Raw genomic sequence first — 20168 nt, 5'->3', positions numbered from 1 at the left:
ATCATTTATCGCGAGACCGAGGATTTCTGGAGAACCGATCGCAACGCAGATAATTCGGGACCACGAAGTACCGCGAGAGAGCGAGATGATTCGGGACGTGGATCCACAGTGATTGAGATCAGGAAATTGATTCTTGTTCGATCGAAAAATTGAATTCCGAACAAAGATTTTTTGTCTGATAGAACGGATCGAAGAGAAAAGATTATTATTTCGTACGAAAATCTCCAAGTGGTTCGAAGTTTCATTCGAAGAAGAGTTTTACCGAAGAAGAAGAGCATACGTGTCGCGTGCGGGACTCACCATTAAACAGCAGTCTGTGGGGGTTGCGACGGACACCATACGGTGGTTCTCCAAGCAGCCACGCGACCACCGACCGTGGGAGGGTCGTTGCGCTCCGCTGGGTCGTGAAAGCACCCCGTTGGCATAAAACACAAAGTATCCTGGGCGCATCCTGGCCACCTCGAGGTCCCGCGAACGTTTATCAAACTCCCTTGCTCGTTTACAATATGCTCCTGTGAACAGTAAAAGAATCAAGGGTTTGAAATAGTAAAAATAAAAATTTGATATTTCTATCTCTGTTTCTTTTTGCCTGATTTCGGCGAGCATTTTGCAAGCTTTGTTAAGTGAAAAAAATTGAAAGAAACATGAGTGCGTTCAAGAGATATCAAAGTAAAGTGTTCTGGGATCAAATGGCCTCACACGATCTGGAGGATGATCGTTCTGTAGGAAGAAACGATCCTCCGCATTATTCTTTTAACGAACATGTCCGTGAAAAAGAAGAGAAAGAAGAAGAAGAAGAAGATTCGACCAAGTCAGAAAATGATACAGTCGACGATATGAATATCACCGCGATACATGTCTGTAACGACGAGAACACAAAACAAAACGCGTGTCAGATTTCGTTGATACGCAATGAAAGTATAACACGTCGTAGGTACGTAGAATAAGCAATTCGTCGCCAAGCTGCAAAATAATATAATTCAATATTTCTTTATTTTTTTTGAAAGTATTTTTGTTTAAAGTTACAGTATTTCTTTATTAACTGAAAATAGTGAAGACAGTGAGTGCGTTTGGATATCAGAACAATGTATTCTAGGACCAAATAGCCTCACACAATTTCTATATTTATTTAACAAAAAATACGAAATCATTTTTAGATACCATCAATATTAGTTTTCAATATCAATAGTAAATAATTTAATATGATTGCTCTTAAAATAATTGCCCTTGCCCTAAAGTCATTTTTTAATAGTCTATAAGTCTATAGTTTATTAAAAAAATTCAGGAAGAGATCAATTCAAGTTAATTATGTTAATGATATTGTATTAATTAATGTATTAATAATATTATATTTAAAATAATATTTAAATATTTAGAATGTCAATGGAGGAAACAGATAAAGGGGAGGAGTGCGAGAGAAAAAACAGATCCTACAGTCCTTTGAGTCAAGATTTCAAGAGCCAGGACTCCGGATTCTCAGATTCCGAGAGATCGGACTGTTCGGAGGCTTATGAGAACGCAACTCCGAGGCGGAAATTGAGGAGAAAACGGATGAGACGTAGGCTCCAGCCAGCTTCTCCATGGCTGGAGGAAGGATCTCCCCCGATACCGACGCACACGTCCACGCCAAAGGATTCCAAGATATTCGCGAGAAATCGGTTAGAAAAACCTGCAAGAAGCCCGTCGCGAGAACGAAGGTGAGGAAGTTATTATTTTACATTAATAAAGAAAAAAAGTTAAAGACTCACATACTAAAAAAAAAAAGGATAAGGAAAAAGCGAAGCAAATTGCAGACATATCCGTTTTACTTCATTTCGTGCGTCATTTTTTAGCACATTGCTGACTCAGAAAATATGATTGGGTCTGAATCAACACGCGCATAGTTCTTTGGAAAGCTGCACTATCGATAACGATATTAATAATTTTTAATTTTCAAAACTGTGTCAATGTGGACCGGAAGAACGCCCGGGAAATCGTCGCGATAAGATTGGAGAAATGCATGAGTCAATCGGTTGAAGGAATGCGATACGTAAGGCAATTTTGTCGCTGTCTCCGTACTTAATCGAACAATACAAAATAATGTAGAATAAGCGTACATGAGAACATACGTGGATTGTATCGCACAGCTTATATTGTGTCGTAAGCAATGACGCACGCTCGAGAATCGAGCTCCTCTCTTCGGGTGTCATAATACAGCGAGAGATGCGCCGGCCTCGAGTGGATGATTATCAGTCCTCAGCCCGTGAAGGTGCCTCGGCTTATCGCCGAGTCATTGTATGCGTATCACGCCCTCGTATGCACAGCTAACCGACTTATTACGGCACGTAATGAGGTCTCACCGTACAATAAAGGGATTCGAATCAATTAAATGAAATATGTGCGCAATTACGAATCTCGCGGTTGGACAGAGCGGTCATTAGATTGCGCATTATTTTCCGCTGATTAAAAAGCACTGACAATCGTACTGCTACGCTGTAAAACGCGATAATGTAAATCGTCGTACCGGAAACACCTATCATTGCACATGCAATTATAAACTTGCATCTTGAGTAATGCGATATTAACAAAACGAAATAATGTAGGAAAAGGAAAGTCCATTCTTTTGTATCCTAGTCTACCTGTGTATTCTGAGCTTTTTCTTTCTTTAGTCCTCTTTAAAACGAATTTATAGTTTTATATGCTACAATAATTTTTTCATGAATTACCTATGATTCAAAGCGCATTTCTATTTCCACTACTGTAAATTAACTTTAATCTTACAGTTCAATTTTCTCTTTATTTTTTTCTAATAACTTCAACAATTCAATTTATTTTTTATTTTTTTTATTCTTAAAAACTAGAAGAAAATAAAAAGTAAGTTAAACTGAGAGATCAAAATTAATCTATATTGATAGAAGTATGGACATTTCTTGTATTCCATCGGGTGTTAAATTCGTTATGAGATCGGGATGCCAATCATGCTGGATTCCCTTGTACGGTTGCGCTTTTCTGTTCGTCACCGTGTACATTCGTACGTGAGTCAATGCGACGTGCCGCACGAGGAGAATACATAAATGAATGAGCGCGAGGCTGTAGCTGTCGGTTAGCCCGAGGTTTGAGTCAACTGTTTAGGCCGTGCTTTCGGTACGCGACAGCGAATCTACAAGGAATTCAGCTCTAACGTGCACCGGCGCGCAGGTGGACGCATTACAATACAACGCAACGTATCGAAGAAGTGGGAGATTAGTCATCGCGTGCGCGGGGAAAAGAAGTATTCTTCGCAGCGGTTCGATTAGTCAGCTTTTAAGTTGCCACTAATTGCCCTTGGCGCTTCCGTCTGTTCAGAAAAAAGCGGTCGACGACGATTACGAATACATTGCATTGCAATGCGTCTCACAGTAACAGAATGACAATAATCGTGCCGAGATCTGCGTCGACTCGCTATGACTCGTTTAAGGTGGTGTAATTTAAGGGTAACGATAAGTCAAATAAACTGAAATCCCAGAGATATTTGAAAGATATTTCAAGAATATCTGGAAAAGTAGGATGTTTTTTTATTGTCTGAGTGATATTTAAAGTTAATTGTTTTTTTATATATAATAATAATAATTTCTTATTGTGCTTACCAAACTTTCTTTTCCAGGGCTGACGAAGATCAGGACAATGCATCGAAAGTACCCTCCTCCGTATTGGAGGAAGAAAGTCTATGTGATTTTCTGTACGCATCTGAGCCGCCGGAAGATAGCATTCAGTCGTCAATAACGAAATCGTGGGCTTCCACTAACGCCGCGGAAGCAATCGCCGCCGGCAGGGACGTGTTGGAGTCCAGAAATTATCGTCAATCATCATCCATGAGGGCATGGCTCACTGACCTCACTACGATGACCGAGAACGAGTGCGGCAACACGTTGCAAAGCAAGAATTTACCGCGCAGAGAAGTCCGGATGATGTCCGGCGAAGTTCACGCGCGGGATTTAAAGATGTTGTCTTCTGCAGCCACCGCGGCCGCAAGCAAACTTCTAGTCAACGCAGAACAATTCGAGCAACATTATCAGAGTATTGTGGAGTAAGTCCATTTTCTTTAATCCTCTTATATAATGATATCGAGATGAGCAGGCATCTTTATTATCCCGAATTATTGCATTCGATCAATTAGAGATAATTATCTTTAATTAATGTTATGTACGAAATCCATGATTAACTGTAAAACAAGAAAACTATACATGTTGATAATTGTTGATATTTAAAAGTGATGATTAATAATTATAATTTAATAATTACATTAATTATTGTTGCGCAGGAAAATAACTCGGCTGGAAGGTGGCAGATGCGAAATGGAGCTTCTTCGCAATATAGAAGAAGCCGCATTTTCGATCCTCTCTCAATTAGGTGCACCTCCTCCTCGCAGGGTACAGCAGGGTAGTTTGAGAAGCATCCTCGCGCAATTGCAAAATATGAAAATATACGTCGACAGTACAGTCGACACGCGCTTAGATTTTTACATCGAGGTTAGTTATATCATCTTAAATTTATTGAAAGTAGTCATAAAAAAAAAATAATGATACAAAAATCTCTTCAGAAAATAGTCCGAAGTCTTGAGGAAGCTCCATGGGAGGATAGTACCGTGGCTAGAGGCGCTCTGGCAGCCCTGACGGCTTTAGGATTGTCAGATCCTCGCGCGGGAAGCAGCATAGCTCGATGTTCCGGCATAAAAGCTCTCTTAACGTGTCTCGTCACCGCTAGTCGACTATCAAATGATCTTGTTGCGATCACGATACGTGCTCTGGCCAGCGTGTGCAGTTCCGCGACAGCGATCGAATATTTCGCCCGAGAAGGCGGTCCTGAGTTATTGACGGATTTCCTGGGTGCGGAATCCTCTTCCGAAAAGGAAAAGACCGAAGCTACCGCTTTGGTAGTGCAAATCACGGCATCGTGGACCAATGCGCGAGGTCTGCCGTATCTTGAACCTTTTGTAGACTCGTTGATTCCGGCATTGAATCAGCTGGTTGAGAATACAAATTGCGCACAAACCTTGTTGTTGGCCGCCGCGGCGCTCAATCAATTGTCCAAGTCAAGAATATGCGTTACGATTATATTGGAGGAGGATAGCGTAAAGAAGCTCCTAAGAAGCGTGAAGAAATCCGCCGGCGGTAACGTATGGCTGATGGAACAAGTTGCCGCATTAATCGGTGAACTGGCCCGGGTTCCTGAAGGCCGATCGCATTTAGCAAAGGCACGAGCCTCTGTAGCATTAGTTTCTTTTCTTCGAATGAGGCCACCAGGTTTGGAGGACGCATACCAACGGCTGGAGATTACCGCAGCAGCTGCGTTGACCCGACTCTGCGTAGAGCCGGAGATTGCGAGACAAGTGGTCGCTGTCGGCGGTGGGGATTGTTTGCCCAGATCATGCAGAGTAAATGAACCTCAAATGGATCAGAAGGATGAGGAGATGCAGGCGGAAACGGGCTTGTTCAGATATACTAGATCATTGAGACGAGCGTGCAAAAAGGCTGCGAAACAAATTGGAATCGCGAAGGCAAAGGATCACAGCCCGCTAGACTGAGGGAGTTCTGGAAAGGAAAAGAATTTGTTGCGATAATTCATACAATATTAAATAAGTGAGAGATTACACACAATGAAAAAAATTGTAAATACATTTTATAATCGCGAATTATAATTACAATAATTATATTGTAAAAAAATAATGTGAAGAAAATAAGTATCTTTGTTAAATATATATATATAACTCTTGACGCGCATCATATTGCAAGAGGTGCGTATTGTAAAAATGTAAATGTTTTTTTTTTGTCACGTACTAAAAAAATGTGCCATAATATACATTCATAAAGAAAATGTAAATCAATAATTAACCATTATCTTATTATATTAATTATGTCCTATTTTGATGGTCCTCCGTCCACGATAAGATTGTTTTGATGAAGAATGTGTACAGTAGTCTCCTGGCAGGGTCTTAATTCTAGATCGCACGAACCAAGAACGAATTTACCTTCCGGCGTTTTAAAATAGTCCAATCCACGCCCGATTTTTATCACCCATCCGTTGCTCAGTCTGAAATAAAAAGAAAGATAATTGATAAATTCGGAATAAATTTTCAGAACGTAATAATTGTATTGTGGTCTTACGTAATTTGTCTGTCGTGTAACGTCTCGGAGAAAGAGAAATGAAAAGAAATATTACGAGACGCCAAACTTTCTTTCAGCTCAGCCAATCTGGAGACTTGGCCAGCTTCTTTATTGTAAGTCGTAAGCAGGGATATCTTGGACAGTGCACAGCACTTTTGAACTGCCAGCTCACATAGTCTGACTAGATTCTGACACTATAAAAGAAGATAGAATATAGGAATCAGCACAATATATCAAATTACATATCATTATACATTCACGTATTAGTTTCGAAACACATTAGATAGTAGTAAGCCTTAAGCCTATTCTACAATGTGCTTTTTGTTTTCTGTTTTCTGCTTTTTGCTATTTTTTACATTTTGTCTTTTTGCTTCTTATCCAGTTTTTTTATTTTATATTGCCTGAGATAAAAAATAACGAATTTTAAAAGAAAGAAGAAATACATAGCAAGAAATAAAATTATCGATAAGACGGTTACAAAGGAGAAAAAAGCAAAAGATAAAAAACAAGAAACAAAGAACACATTTGAATAGACTTTAAGACTTTAAGAAGTAAGAAATCAATCAATCATAGTCGATTATTCTCCTTATATTCGACTGTTTTAGATAATATCTTATCTGGAGTCTCTACAATTAGAAGTAAAATTACAGTCAAATTCAATTTTACAATTAACTTACGATAAAATTACAGTAAAATGATAATTTATTGATAATTTTGACAAAATTTATTGTTTTATACACAACAAAGATTAGGTTTTATTTATATTTTTCACATTAATGCATGTAAAACAATATTCTTCTCAACGAAAATATAATAGTTGCATGCTATAAACCATGCTTGGTCAATAAGAAGTCAGTAGTCAAAAGTTGATAAGAATATATAATACATTGTAGTTATGGATATTATCAATACCGATCTACCTTGGTGAAACACATACTCTCTCCATTTTCGCTAATCTTCGATTGGCAGCAATCGGAAGTAAAAATCTCTGATGGAATAATAATAGAACTATTCACTAAATCTAAACGTAAAATCTAATCAATGCCGTTTTCAATATATGGTTCCCTAGAGATTTAATACAGTGAAAAAATAAAAAACAATATAGATTAAAAATTCCAATAATTTTTTTACATAATTCCTTGTTTTATATTTTAAAATCTAGTTTCTTACCGAATTATTTAAAATTATTCTATATTTCAACAATAGTGCAATTACGAAAAGATTATATTTTATTTTTGATGTATAATTGTGTCTTTGTTTTTACTCTAATAAAAACTGTCTCTAACAGTCTAGTCACTAAAATAGCAAGCAAATAAATGAAAGTTTTATAAGTTTAATTATAAAGTAAAAATATAAAAATACAAATTTAAAAAATCAAAATATGTACAAAATAGTTCAAGATTATTGTACTTGTTACGTTTTTTCAGATTCCTAAAAACAAACTTATTTGAAGTTCCTTTAGCTTAGACCATGTACCTAATCTTTTATCATATATTATATAATTAAAAGAATTTCAATATATAATTTTCAATATATAATTAAAAGAATAATATAATACATATACAATATAATTGTATACCAATATGTAATATCAAAATGAAAATATGAGTTAAATAAAGTTTTTGATGAATGTAATAATTAAAGGCTAACTACTTTTACATTATTTCAAATTATTTTTTATAATTTTTCTAAATTTACCATTTCACCAGTCTCCAAAAATTACTAACTAATTTACCGTAATTTATCAAGTAAATTACCAGTAATTTTCATCTCTATCTACAATAGAAGTCATAACGACCGTAGAGTCTTAAGTAGAAAATTAACCAATCATAGTCACTTATTCTTTTCATATTGTACTGTGATTGGCTAATTTTCTACGACTTAAGACCACTACGACTTCCATTGTAGAGCCACCATTGTAATTTAAAGCTTACTAACTATACCTATTGTATTTCAGAACTTATGCAAACAGCACACACCTGGTGGAAGACTCGTATATATGGATCTTCGATGTCAATTGAAGTGACGGTACCATCCAAGAATCTGCCGAAGACACTTGCGTAGCCATACCCCATCGATCCATCCTCAATTTTAATCATTTCTGTGTATATTCCAGCTAATTTCCTCGTACTGATCAATTTCTTCACCTTCTCGGCTCTGTCAAGATACTCTCTCGCTTTGGTCGTAAGGTATTCCACCTTGAATGCTTCCTTCGTTTCTGCATCGTTTTATTATCTTGAACTTCTTGATAAAACCAGTAATAATAAAGCTGATATACTGAACACTTTTTTTTTCTCTTAACAAATGAAACTAGAAGCAAAAGGTATCTATATTGATCTATATAGTATACCTTTTACCGCGTCAAGAAGTATCTGCACGCCTTCCTGGTACAACACCAATGCCATCGTATATTGTTCTTTCTTGTCCATCTCCACTGCTCGCTTCAAGACCGAGACCGCCGCGGATTCCATCGTATTAACCTCGTGTTTCAGAGCGCGACGATGTGTAATGCTGAGCCGTGTATTCTAGAAGGATACTAACGATAAGTCACGATCGTACGTGAATCGTTACCTTTGTCTCTTCTAATCTGATGGCTTTATCTGAGCGCAGGCGATAGCTGAATAAACATAAGGTCTGTTCTTTTTAGTTAAAGTTCTTGCACGATTCATCTTTCTTTCTTTTCTTTCTTTCGTTGGAGAGAAAAAGAGAAAAGATAAACCGTGCAAGAAGTTCAGCTAAAAGGAAGAGGCCTATAGTCTGTGATTCGATTTACTGTAACAACGCTTAAGAATTCATTTCATCCTTTTTGTTTATCAAATATTAAATAAGGATAAATAATGTTTACGAATGTGTAGACATAAATTAGACCGCGGTGATAACATTCACATAAGTATATTCTCGTATGTGTGAAGTCTGGAGGATCGTATTACTCGTAAAAGTGGCGATTGCAACGGCAGAGGAACATCTTGTCAACGTAATTTGAGCGTGCGAAACGTTCTCCATTATGCAGTCTGTATTCGAATTTCAAATATCGATTATCGAGAGATCGCTCGCGACACTCGCACTACGCGTTGCCCCTCCATCTTGAAACTCTTGTTCTCTCGCAACTATAAAGCCTATTCTACAATGCACTCTTTGTTTCCTGTTTCTTGCTTTTCACCTCTTGCTTTTTTCCCCTTTGTGATCGTTTTATCGACAATTGTACTTTCTTACTACATGTTTCCTATTTTTTCCGAAGATCGTTAACTTTTATCTTTAACCGTAAAGCTCATTCCCATAACCATAAAGCCTTATTCTACAATTTTTTTTCTGTTTTCTGCTTTTTGTTATTTTTCATGTCTTTTTGCTTTTCATCCGGTTTTTTGTGTCCGCCCGAGATAAAAGTTAATGAACTTCAGAAGAAACAAAAAACACGTAGTAAGAAACACAATTGTCAATAAAACGGTTGGAGAGGGAAAAAGGAGGAAAAAGCAAGAAACACGAAATAAAGAGCACATTGTAGAACAGACTTAAAGCCCTGGATACAAAAGAAATAATGATAGCAATAGAAATAACACAATTTCAATCTATCAAAAACTGTATATTCTGTGTATCTAATTTAGTATATCTAATTCATTACCTCTGATAAGTTGAAATCATATTATTTCTATCGCTATCGCTATTCCTTCGCATTGTCTGGAGTTTAAGGGTGCAGCCACAATAGAAAGAATAAGGAATTAGGAATAAGAAAAAAAGATTTCAATTTATCAGATATCGGATACACTGGAATACACAGTTTCTGATAGGAAATCGTTGAAATCATTGAAATCGTTAATAATAGTTATTCCTAATTCCTTATTTCTTCTATTGTAGCTGCACCTTAATTGGCCGCGTTCAGCAGACTCAGGCTATGGTCCACTTGATGCTTCGAAGCATTTTTTGATTGGTCAGTTAATAAAATTCTTTCTTCCGATTGGTCAATGAAAAATTCGAAACATTTGTGGCGTCAAGTGAACCGCACCCTCAACTGTTGAGGAGCGGGTCCGTAAACGCGCGCTGCTATTGGTGTATTTTTTTAAATCATCCAATAGCGTGATAAACCATTGAGTCTACTGAATGCGACCATTATATTGTATGTCTGATTATATATCTATTTTAATTCAAGAAATTATAATATAAATAATACAGTTATATCAGAGTTCTATATAATATACTGACACGCCTTCCCTATATTAAATTATAGAAAACTACGAAGCTGAAGGAGAAAAAGAAGATAAACGTACGAATACTTGTTCTGACTCTTTCCTGCTTATGATAGGAAAACATAATCAGCGAATCCCTGACAAAGAAAACCGTATCTTTACAATTTTTGCAACAGAATATCATTGCCTACTCTCTAGATTCTTTGGAGTGAAATTTAAGTAGATCTGTTTTCTATAACTAAACTAATATATATATATATATATATATATATATATATATATTATACGAAGGCAAATCAGTAAGTACTCATGTTTCAAGACAGGCGGCGTTGCTGATTCAAGTTGGCATTACATGTATATATCATGTACTACCATTTTTCAAACGTCATACAAAATTTCAGAGTGCAATAGTCTTGATTTGACAGCAATTTCGTAGTGTTTGATGTTTTCCGATACAATGGAAAAAGAGCAATATCGATCCGTGATTCGTTTTTTATTTTTGGATGGAAAAACGTGCGAAGAAATAAAAACGAAGTTGGATGCCGTCTATGGGAACTCTTCACCATCTATGACAACCGTCAGATATTGGTTCAATGAATTCAAACGTGGTCATTCGTCTGTTTTTGATGAGAAACGCCCAGGCCGCCCGCAGACGTGGTTACTGAGAAAATCATTGAAAAAGTCCACGACATGTTCTCGCTGATCGCCGAACGAAAGTGCATGAAATAGCAGAGGCCGTAGGAGTGTCGTACGGAATGGCATTCAATATTTTGCATGATAACTTGGGAATGAAAAAGCTGTCGGCCCGATGGGTGCAACTCACAGATGAGATTGCTCACGGTAGACAAGCCGATGCGGTTATCAATTTCAAAGCAATGTTTGGAGCTGTTCAAGTGCAATTCAAATGAGTTTTTGCGTAACCATTGATGAAACATGGATTCATTACTACACACCGGAGACCAAGCTACAATCAAAACAGTGGACCTTACTCGGCGAACGTGTTCCGAAAAAGATCAAGACGTGATTTCTCAGAAAAGTGATGACCACTGTTTTTTGGAATGTGCAAGGCGTGATCTTCATCGACTACATAAGGAAAAGAAAAACTATCACGGTGCAGTACTATGCTGACTTATTGGACCGATTCCTTGTTGAATTGAAGAAAAAACATCCCCATTTGGCGAAAGAAAAAGTGTTGTTCCATCAGGACAATACACTGGTTCCTCCGCAGTCGCCACAGTCAAATTGATCGAATTGCGCTACGAATTGCTGCCGCATCCACGTATTCTCCGGATTTAGCCCCTTGTGACTTCTTCTTGTTTCCAAACTTGAAAAAAATGGCTCGGTGGAAAGAAATTCACGTCGAATGAGGAGGTCATCGCCGAAACAGAGGCCTATTTTGCAGAGTTTGACAAATCGTATTTTTCTGAAGGGTTAAAAAAATGGCAGAAGCGTTGAGAAAAGTGTATCCTTCTAAAAGGAGATTACATTGAAAAATAAAAAAAATTTTTGTGAAAAGCTTGCGTCTTCATTACTAACACGAATACTTGATTTGCCCTCGTATATATAATTTTTATACTTTTGGAACTAGAAGTGAAATAGATTTATGTCTGATATTTAGTTGAAGTGAGAAAAAAGTTGTAGAGTACAATGCAGGAATAAAAAAACAGACCAGCTAAAAGAGAAAATTGAGCCAATCTTGAAAAAGAGTGAAATTTCACTCTTCATGAGATTCATTTTAAAAGTTTAGAGAGTAAGAATCTGGACGTTTCCATTCCTTAATGGTTCGATTCAGTATATTATATAGAGCTCGTGTTTATTGTTTCCTCCAAATGATTTTTGTCTCTACTTTAATGTGACTTGAAATTAGAGAAAGATAGGTGAATTCTTAATCAGGATGGGAACGTATCATACTCTGTGTATCATACGTATATACTAGATATTTTACATATGATACTAAAATATGATACTACTCCACTTTCATATATTTATGTATTATACATTACATAACCTAATTTTTTAATTCAATGATCTTATTTAGATGTTTTGAACTGACAAAACAAATTTACATTTTACTGCAATATCAACAATTTGAAATACAATATGTAATTGTATTGAAAATTAATTAGAAAATTATAGCATAATTAGATTATATGTATCTTGAAATTAAATTCATGCAATAAGAACAAAAATTACAACGAATTACTAAATTATTGTATACCAAATTCATGTATATAGAAATAATAATGAAATCTATATTGAATCGACGTCGATTCAACGTCGAATCGACATCAATTTAATGTCGATTCCACTGTTATTTCTCACTGGGTACTGCATTTATATTTTCAGTATTATTTCCTTTCCGTTTTTTATTTGCAAATTACATTTTTAATAAAACTGAAAAATTTCTGGAGCTATTTCCAATCAGCAATATACTTCAAAACTTCAAAAATCTAAAACATTGTTTTTTAGTTAATAAGATTAATAAATTAAAGGTTAGGATTATGTTAAAGGTATCATACACACAAGTTTGATACGTACTCTACGTATGATACGCATTCATATATATCAAACTTCCAGAATGTGTATCAAACCAATCCTGTTATTAATGTTTTGTCTCTTTCTAAAACGAGATGCAATAAGAATGCGCAGTTTACACTCACCGCGTCTATGGTTGCTATGATACAAGATTTACCCTGCGACGCGAATCTTTTCAACGTGTCGCAACTGGCGACGCACCGTGATGTTAACCTCTATCTAATTGCAGCAGGCCATTGTTGTGTGTGACGCTGGCACATCCTTGACAAAGAAATGTGAAGTTGTACAGTCACTTGTGCGCGAAAGATTATACTTCGTTATAGCTCTTCGTATAGGAACGATCGTTAGGTGAGATGATTTTTTTCTTAATTCTTTAAAAGGTCCTACAACACTTAATTGACAAGACTCGCGTACAACACTATCGAGTTTCGAGATTACTTGAAGTACGCCGAACGTCACGCTGATGTGACGGCACGTGACATGATTGCAGTGTTATTATTTGGCGGGAATTTTTAATTGGTATTTTCCTAACACATGATTTTATATATTGGGTAAAATCAAAATGTTTTATATTTATAATTATATATATAAAACATATGCAATCGTTATAAATTATATTTGAACATGTTACTTGATACTTTTGTAATTTGCGATCTATTTTATTTATATATTTTTATCTTACTGAGGATGACCTAATGAGAGTCGAAACATTTAGCATTGTATTGAAATTATTAACATTCATAATATTAACATTCATTTAGCACTTTACATCCTGCCTTAACTCATAACCTTTATCATTTAATTTGTTTTAAAATATATATGTTATGTACATAATATAAATTATGTATGTTATGTATATAAACTATATCATAATATAATGTACTAACATTATATTAATGTAATAACATTATATAAGTATTGTTATATGTATATGTATATATATATATATATATATATATATATATATATATATCATTTACTATATAGATCATTTACTTCCAACAAAAAATAAAATCTAACATAGATATTACAAGGGCTGTGAATTAAAGCTAGTTATTTGACACTAGAATTACTATATAATACTCTTTAATGATGGACAACAAACATTATATCGATCTTCATTACATCATTCTTAATATTATACTATATAAAATTCAATAACGGCGAAAAGCAGCCTTTATTACTTACTTAGGATTAATATATATTCTGATTAATCTGATTCTATTTCAAATTGTTCCTACAAATACAATGAACAATTGTAAAAATAATCAACATATTTTTTCAGGTATACAATGAAATCCAACAAAAATATAAGTAATAGCGGACTGTGGGGCGAGTTGCCAGCAAGGGAGACGATTAAACAGGAAGTGATAACACCAGATCTAATAGAAAATGTTTGGCGACAGGTCATGGATGATTCAAACAGTACAGACTGTGATTACCGGATTGATCGGCAACCTGAATATTTACAGTAAGTATAATTTACTATGTTGATGTATGAAATGATGAGTTAATCCATTATTAAACATTCACTAATATTTATTATAGATTACCAATGGGAAATATACATGTATTAAACACTATAAATCTTCATCAACAATTACGTACAATGGTAAGATTTAAACAGATCTCTCAGTACAAAGCTTTTGCTAATGATATACTACTAGTAAATATACTGATATGGTAATCTCTTTTTTTTTTTAAAGGAAGAGGGAACTGTGCTTGGGAATATGACTGTTGTAGAGTCATCAGATTCAAAAGATTCAAAAGATTCAAAAGATATGACATGTTTTAGAAGTCTGTTCCATTTTCTGCCTTATCAACCAAAAAGGTATTTTTTGCATTAGCTTAAATTGTTGTACAACAACACAGATAATCACATTAATTATTGTAATTGTATTGTTTTAGGAATACGTTTAAAGATAATTCTACTATAAATTACTTAACACCAAAAACTGCACGAAATTTGTTAAGGCACACTGTGATCACTTTGTTAGCGCATATAGGATATGAAAACTCGTCAGATGTAGCCATAGAAACGCTTACCGACGCCGCGGATCACTTTTTAAGGCGGATGACTCTCCTGTTGAAAGCAGCGACTGAACAGAAGGATCATGGATTTCCTGTAAGAAGAGAGAAAGCTGCGCGATTATCGTGACAATTAGAGATTCTATAATAGTCTGTCCATGACCAATTTTGTCAAAACAACAGAGAGAAATCTGTGTGAAAGATATATTATTACTATTTCAGTTTAACTTAACTGTCTCGTTGTAAAACTAATTAAGAATATAAATTGAGATACAGTATAAGTTAAAATGAAATAGTATGTATACAGAGAGAAAATATATCTTTTTCTCTCAGGAGAGAAAAAGTTTTGATAAAATTGTTCTTGACTAGGCTTTGTAATATAATCTTTAGTTACAATGATTGCATTCAGTAGAAAAAGTAACTTTTTCTGTTGAACGCAACTAATAATGTTTAGTTATCTATATGTTAGATTTTTGTATTTTGTATCAGGATGCCGTGGAAAGAGTAATGCTGGAGACAGGCGTGGGAGATGTATCGGCGTTGCATGATTACTACCAGGAATACATCTTGAAATTCGAGGAGAACACAAAGAGGAAAGTCGAGGAAATGATGGAGAGACAGAGGCAACTTAAACTTAATGCTTGTAGTACTAAGTATTGGACTGCATTGAGCCATATAACATAATTTTCTCAGGACGTACGCTGCATTTTGTGTAAATATTCGTCATCAATTTTTTTCAGACTGGATGAGGCGGCCAACAAGCTGCAATTCGAAGAGCTCGACGAATTCGGCAACGTGTACCGTGAAGTCCCGACGTTGCAGCTGCTTGATCCCGACATGGGATTTCCACCGAGTCTAGACGCTGGTTTTCAAATGCTCTATAATCTCGAACAGGACGAATAGACTTTCTTTCTCCAGTTAAAATAATAATCTTGCTTCGGGCTTCCACATTGAATAGCATAGAAGAGAAGAAAGTGAACGTGAGCTATTCCCCGATCGCGAGATGATTAGACGATATTTATACATAAAACAAGATGTTAATTTGTACAAGATTTATGATTTCCATTCGCCATCTCGTAACACCTATTTCATCTCGCGACGCAACGCGTTGAGACCTAAATAAATTTTCTTCTAGACTTTACATTAGGATTTTTTTATAATTGTACCATGTAATTAGCGAGAACACGAACCAGAGCGAGATCGATAAGACAGGTCGCTTATAATACAAGCATTCGCGATTGATAAGGTAAAACGCGTTTTGTCCGGCGCAACGTCACAGATACTCCGCGTCCTCGCGGATCGTGAAATGACCTGGTTCGCGTCTCCGTTATCCACAATATAGTGTGTTTCCCTCGTACGTTTCTTGTTGCGCTCATTACGTTCCCGCTCCCGAATGCATCGTCACTGAAGTGAACTCCTCAGCGCCCGCGGCCTGGAGCGTAACGTACCAGCTTTCGCCACGCGTCCCAGAATTACATCGTGACGTGCGCTGACGACACGTCAAAAATGGCAGATTCTGCGCCCAGCAAGGCCGACATCGAGGAGATATTCAAGAGGCTGCGAGCTATCCCGACTAATAAGGTTTGTTGAACGCGAATATCGTGATCTGCAGATCGACGGCGAATAAAGCGGGACGGGGTGCAGGTCCATCAGACCGATCGGACGACGGGATCATGGACATTACGCTGTCCGACTGCGATTCCTCCAGCGAAATCTAGCTTCCAGTTGTGTTATGTACCACAACTTTTAGAATTTTACGATTTCTTATATTTTTGAAGCTTAATACTCTTCAATGGTTCAATTTTCTCGGTTTTCCTAACCAACAATGTTGAAATGAAACTTTTGCAAATTTGTATTTACTTATTCATTGATCCTAATAATCTTTTAGCCTACAACACAAAAAAAGAATGTCTGGACCTTTCTTTGAAATTTTCGGCATAATAGATAGATTAGCAAAAGGATATTTATATATCTATCTAAATTTTTTTTTATTACATAATTATATTATATAAACTCTTTAAACTAAAAGGATTTCTCTTATCTAAATGAATTTTTCATATACCGATTTGCTTTTCTAACAATTCCAGGTTTCTCTTTGTAAAAAGGATCATTATTTATTCAGTTAATATTCAAATATGCTGTAATATTGCTTATTATTTTAATCTTTATCCTTTACAATAAGGAAAGGTCTTTTAGTGTGAATTTTTCAATTCTTGTTTCATGTTTAGTAAATGTCTTGATTCAACACATTATTTGTCAAGTATTAGGTGTTGGAATTAATTCGTAGCGTTTTTAATGAAAGAATGTTATTTATTTCACATGAGCATTAAAAAATACATTAATGAAAGTACTTCCCATCACTTGTAAAACGCTACGAATTAATTCCAACACCTAATATATTATTGTCCAAATAATATCGTTTCCTATTATTTCTATCCTTTAAAATAGTATGTTTAAAATAATATGTTACATTTTGTGCAACATCATAATTACAAGAAATTACATTCATATCTTTTTCTCTTTCTCTTTCAGACATGTTTCGATTGCAATGCAAAGAATCCAGCATGGGCCAGCGTAACATACGGCGTGTTCTTGTGCATCGACTGCTCGGCGGTGCATCGTGGTCTGGGAGTTCATCTCACCTTTGTCAGATCCACCCAACTTGACACAAACTGGACATGGCTGCAGTTGAGGAATATGCAGCTGGGTGGTAATGCTAATGCTGTTAGTTTCGATGTCTTGTAACATTTAATTCAATTTTTATTGAAAAAAAATTTGATTGATAATCAGTAAATCGGTATACAAGTTCACATCTTGTGTTACTGTTACCTTAGAGAAAATTTTTTGCGCAACAAAACTGTACCACGAACGATGCCCAGCAGAAGTATAAATCACGTGCGGCTATGCTGTATAGGGAGAAATTGGGCCAGGCATCTGCCCAAGCGATGCGTCGTTATAACACAAAGGTATTTATGTAGGATTATTAAATGAATATTTGTAATATTTGATAGGCATTATTAGATCCGTCCTAACTATGAATTATATAATAATTATAGGTCTCCCTTCCTACATCAAAAAATAAAACAATGGTGAGCTGAGTAAATGTTTTGAGAAATCAGTTCCTTCTTTTTTTCGCAATTCTGTTAACATCCACTTATGACATCTTAACAAAGCTTTTTACTCCTAAACTTAAATGTGTCATTGCAATCAATACCGACGCACACTTCTCCATGTGTGATAATCTACAATTATACAAATATGTATGTTTGATTGTTTACAAAATGCTATCCATCATTTATGATCACAATAAAATTCGCTATCAAGACTGTTTATCATTCATATATATTTTTGAGATATGTGTTTTAATATGATGTATTTTAATATATATCTGATAAATATTTATTTATTCCGTTTGGCTGTTATATTTAATAATTTGTACCGAATGTTTGCAAAATACTGGACAAACTTTATTAGTGTATATTTTATTGATTATCCAAAAAAATATTAAACATAAGTTCGCAAATGTATTCTTTCCTAAATTATCAACATTGAAAGTTGTAAATTAGCAGAAAGATTTTATCATAAATTATTAAACATTAACGTTGGATACCAATATAATACAACAATAAGCATGTGATAATGCAAATATGCATTAACATACATAAAGGTAAAGTTTGGCCAAACATTTTAAAAACATCCATATTTTAATCTAATTAATCTTTTTTGCAGTTGCATTTAGAGGACGGCACAGAAATTGTGTCAGAAGAAACGAACGAGCCAGATTTTTTCAAACAACACGAGAATTTAGATTTGCTCCAGAACGAAATGATAATTCCGACAGAAGAAAAGGCATTCCTCACATCTAATACAGTGCCAAGTAATGATAGTACAGAAAAAAATGCACCGGAAGTTGCCTCTAATTCCCTGGAACCTTCTGTAAAACTTTTTGATTCTACCTCAAACAATCTGCAGTCTGAAAGAAAATCTACTATAGGCGGCAGAACAGGTCAATCCAAACGTCCTGGTGCAGTAAGTTTGTTTCGTGATTAACATAACAGTTGTAACACAAAATTATATTACAATTATTGTTCCTTTAATTACAGTTAGGGAAGAAAACTGGGAGTTTAGGTGCTCAAAGGGTTAAAACTAATTTTGATGAACTGGAGAAAAGCGTTGCAGAAGCACATAAACTGGCGCAAGAAAAGAATAAAGAAGTGACAAAGGAAGAACAAGAGGAACTCGCTACTCGTCTAGCTCAGCGATACGAACACAATTTGACTCAACAGGCCAAGAAAGTGGAAGAGAGAGCGAAGCATCTGGATCCGTCAAAAGCCTCACAGGCGGAACGTCTTGGAATGGGATTTAATGCACGAAGGTATTAAAAATACGCGCTCTATCTCATTCTCATACATTTCAAGAAACACATATAACATTTGTTTAAAGAGTTTATGTATAAGTTATCTTTTCTTCCCTTTTTTTTTTAGTGGTGCGACTCACTCCGCCCTTGGCGACATGAAGACAATAACACAAGAGTCGAAAGGAATCGTAACATCAATGGAGGTGCTCTCTGGCGAAACAGAATCTTTCTTTACTTTAGATGAATTTTATTCGGTTTACGCTAACAGCAAGCCGTCTTCGCGCAGCGACGAAATTGTAGTCGTGGCAGAACCGGAACCGCCTAAACGATTAGGCCCCTCCACTCGAAGCACAATTACCAAGAGCGATACAAAAATCTCGTCTATTATGGAAGGCGGCGAAGCTCAGAAGAAATTTGGTAGCGCTAAGGCTATCAGTTCGGAGCAATATTTTCAAGACAGTACTTCCGATAATGCGGTATGAATAAATTATAAATGTAACTTTTCAAAAAAAAAATGTTTTCTTTTTTTATACTTATTCTTGGATATCTGAATTTTCAGTGGGAACGTAAGAATAATTTACGGCGATTCGAGGGCTCATCCAGCATCTCATCGGCCGATTATTTTGGCGAAAACTCTCCAACCTCGCCCACATCCTCGTTATCCATGCGTCTGACTGCGGGAAGAGCTGGAGTCGTAGATCTCGATGATGTCCGAGAAAGCGTGCGTCAAGGTGTAAACAAGGTTGCTGGGAGACTCAGCTCGCTCGCGAACGCGGCGGTTTCTTCTATACAGGATCGTTATGGACTCTAAATGGAATCTATCGCATTTTATGAAAACTGTTACACTACTTATTCGGACCCAGTTTTGTCCATTGTTCAGAGTTGTAAATAAAAGCTTTTAATTGAGCTTCCGCGTAACTTATTCTTCGGATGTGTTGCGCATGA

General features: G+C 35.8%; 4 protein-coding genes and 1 long non-coding RNA gene across 13 annotated transcripts; 3 read left to right on the top strand and 2 right to left on the bottom strand.

Annotated features, from left to right (window-relative positions):
• Nucleotides 1–201: 201 nt before the first annotated feature.
• LOC147908745 (uncharacterized) lies at nt 202–3718 on the bottom strand. Of its 3 annotated transcripts, none has more exons than XR_015546045.1 (2): nt 3606–3718; nt 202–512 (listed from the first exon to the last, which is right to left on the bottom strand). It is a non-coding gene; the product is annotated as an uncharacterized LOC147908745 (long non-coding RNA). The 3 variants fall into 3 exon arrangements; XR_015546046.1 differs by lacking the exon at nt 3606–3718 and adding an exon at nt 2097–3427; XR_015546044.1 differs by lacking the exon at nt 3606–3718 and adding an exon at nt 2109–3420.
• On the top strand, nt 512–5845 carry insc (INSC spindle orientation adaptor protein). The gene is made up of 5 exons (XM_011065108.2): nt 512–934; nt 1377–1697; nt 3623–4045; nt 4280–4487; nt 4559–5845. The coding sequence occupies exons 1-5, from the start codon at nt 645–647 to the stop codon at nt 5540–5542; spliced, it is 2226 nt and encodes a 741-aa protein (XP_011063410.1). The 5' UTR covers nt 512–644; the 3' UTR covers nt 5543–5845.
• Nucleotides 5616–13103, bottom strand: LOC105151417 (MIT domain-containing protein 1). Of its 4 annotated transcripts, none has more exons than XM_011065110.2 (5): nt 12964–13103; nt 8473–8647; nt 8102–8340; nt 6123–6316; nt 5616–6048 (listed from the first exon to the last, which is right to left on the bottom strand). In XM_011065110.2, the coding sequence occupies exons 2-5, from the start codon at nt 8591–8593 to the stop codon at nt 5877–5879; spliced, it is 726 nt and encodes a 241-aa protein (XP_011063412.1). In that variant the 5' UTR covers nt 8594–8647; nt 12964–13103; the 3' UTR covers nt 5616–5876. The 4 variants fall into 4 exon arrangements, with proteins under 4 accessions (XP_011063412.1, XP_011063413.1, XP_087265241.1 ...); XM_011065111.2 differs by having other exon boundaries at nt 8473–8658; nt 12964–13094; XM_087409115.1 differs by having other exon boundaries at nt 8473–8739; nt 12964–13061.
• On the top strand, nt 13051–16007 carry LOC105151419 (uncharacterized). Of its 3 annotated transcripts, none has more exons than XM_011065114.2 (7): nt 13051–13186; nt 14124–14309; nt 14387–14450; nt 14545–14669; nt 14747–14963; nt 15356–15489; nt 15607–16007. In XM_011065114.2, exons 2-7 carry the CDS (start codon nt 14131–14133, stop codon nt 15767–15769), a joined length of 882 nt encoding a protein of 293 aa, XP_011063416.1. In that variant the 5' UTR covers nt 13051–13186; nt 14124–14130; the 3' UTR covers nt 15770–16007. The 3 variants fall into 3 exon arrangements, with proteins under 3 accessions (XP_011063416.1, XP_011063417.1, XP_011063415.1); XM_011065115.2 differs by having other exon boundaries at nt 15356–15509; XM_011065113.2 differs by having other exon boundaries at nt 15356–15519.
• ArfGAP3 (ADP-ribosylation factor GTPase activating protein 3) lies at nt 15791–20130 on the top strand. 2 transcript variants are annotated; one of them, XM_011065117.2, is made up of 8 exons: nt 16158–16447; nt 17399–17590; nt 17701–17832; nt 17923–17955; nt 18596–18895; nt 18970–19241; nt 19351–19699; nt 19783–20130. In XM_011065117.2, the coding sequence occupies exons 1-8, from the start codon at nt 16373–16375 to the stop codon at nt 20032–20034; spliced, it is 1605 nt and encodes a 534-aa protein (XP_011063419.1). In that variant the 5' UTR covers nt 16158–16372; the 3' UTR covers nt 20035–20130. The 2 variants fall into 2 exon arrangements, with proteins under 2 accessions (XP_011063420.1, XP_011063419.1); XM_011065118.2 differs by lacking the exon at nt 17923–17955 and having other exon boundaries at nt 15791–16447.
• Nucleotides 20131–20168: the final 38 nt, after the last annotated feature.

Source organism: Acromyrmex echinatior, chromosome 8 (genome assembly GCF_024713525.1).
Source record: "Acromyrmex echinatior isolate Ae372 chromosome 8, ASM2471352v2, whole genome shotgun sequence".
Taxonomy (NCBI): domain Eukaryota; kingdom Metazoa; phylum Arthropoda; class Insecta; order Hymenoptera; family Formicidae; genus Acromyrmex; species Acromyrmex echinatior.
The sequence above is the reverse complement of the archived record's forward strand: the minus strand, read 5'-3'. Positions and strand labels throughout refer to the sequence as shown.

Bases quoted from the DNA above. Each gene is read 5' to 3' on its own strand.
- insc (XM_011065108.2), top strand. From the start codon at position 645: ATGAGTGCGTTCAAGAGATATCAAAGTAAAGTGTTCTGGGATCAAATG. The intron at 4,046-4,279 runs GTAAGTCCATTT...ATTGTTGCGCAG, and splicing joins CATTATCAGAGTATTGTGGA to GAAAATAACTCGGCTGGAAG. The intron at 4,488-4,558 runs GTTAGTTATATC...AAATCTCTTCAG, and splicing joins GCTTAGATTTTTACATCGAG to AAAATAGTCCGAAGTCTTGA.
- ArfGAP3 (XM_011065117.2), top strand. From the start codon at position 16,373: ATGGCAGATTCTGCGCCCAGCAAGGCCGACATCGAGGAGATATTCAAG. The intron at 16,448-17,398 runs GTTTGTTGAACG...TTTCTCTTTCAG, and splicing joins GAGCTATCCCGACTAATAAG to ACATGTTTCGATTGCAATGC. The intron at 19,242-19,350 runs GTATTAAAAATA...TTTTTTTTTTAG, and splicing joins ATGGGATTTAATGCACGAAG to TGGTGCGACTCACTCCGCCC.
- LOC105151417 (XM_011065110.2), bottom strand. From the start codon at position 8,593: ATGGAATCCGCGGCGGTCTCGGTCTTGAAGCGAGCAGTGGAGATGGAC. The intron at 6,317-8,101 runs GTGTGTGCTGTT...CTTCTTTTATAG, and splicing joins ATATACGAGTCTTCCACCAG to TGTCAGAATCTAGTCAGACT. The intron at 6,049-6,122 runs GTAAGACCACAA...TTTTTATTTCAG, and splicing joins TTACACGACAGACAAATTAC to ACTGAGCAACGGATGGGTGA.
- LOC105151419 (XM_011065113.2), top strand. From the start codon at position 14,131: ATGAAATCCAACAAAAATATAAGTAATAGCGGACTGTGGGGCGAGTTG. The intron at 14,451-14,544 runs GTAAGATTTAAA...TTTTTTTTAAAG, and splicing joins ATCAACAATTACGTACAATG to GAAGAGGGAACTGTGCTTGG. The intron at 14,670-14,746 runs GTATTTTTTGCA...GTATTGTTTTAG, and splicing joins CTGCCTTATCAACCAAAAAG to GAATACGTTTAAAGATAATT.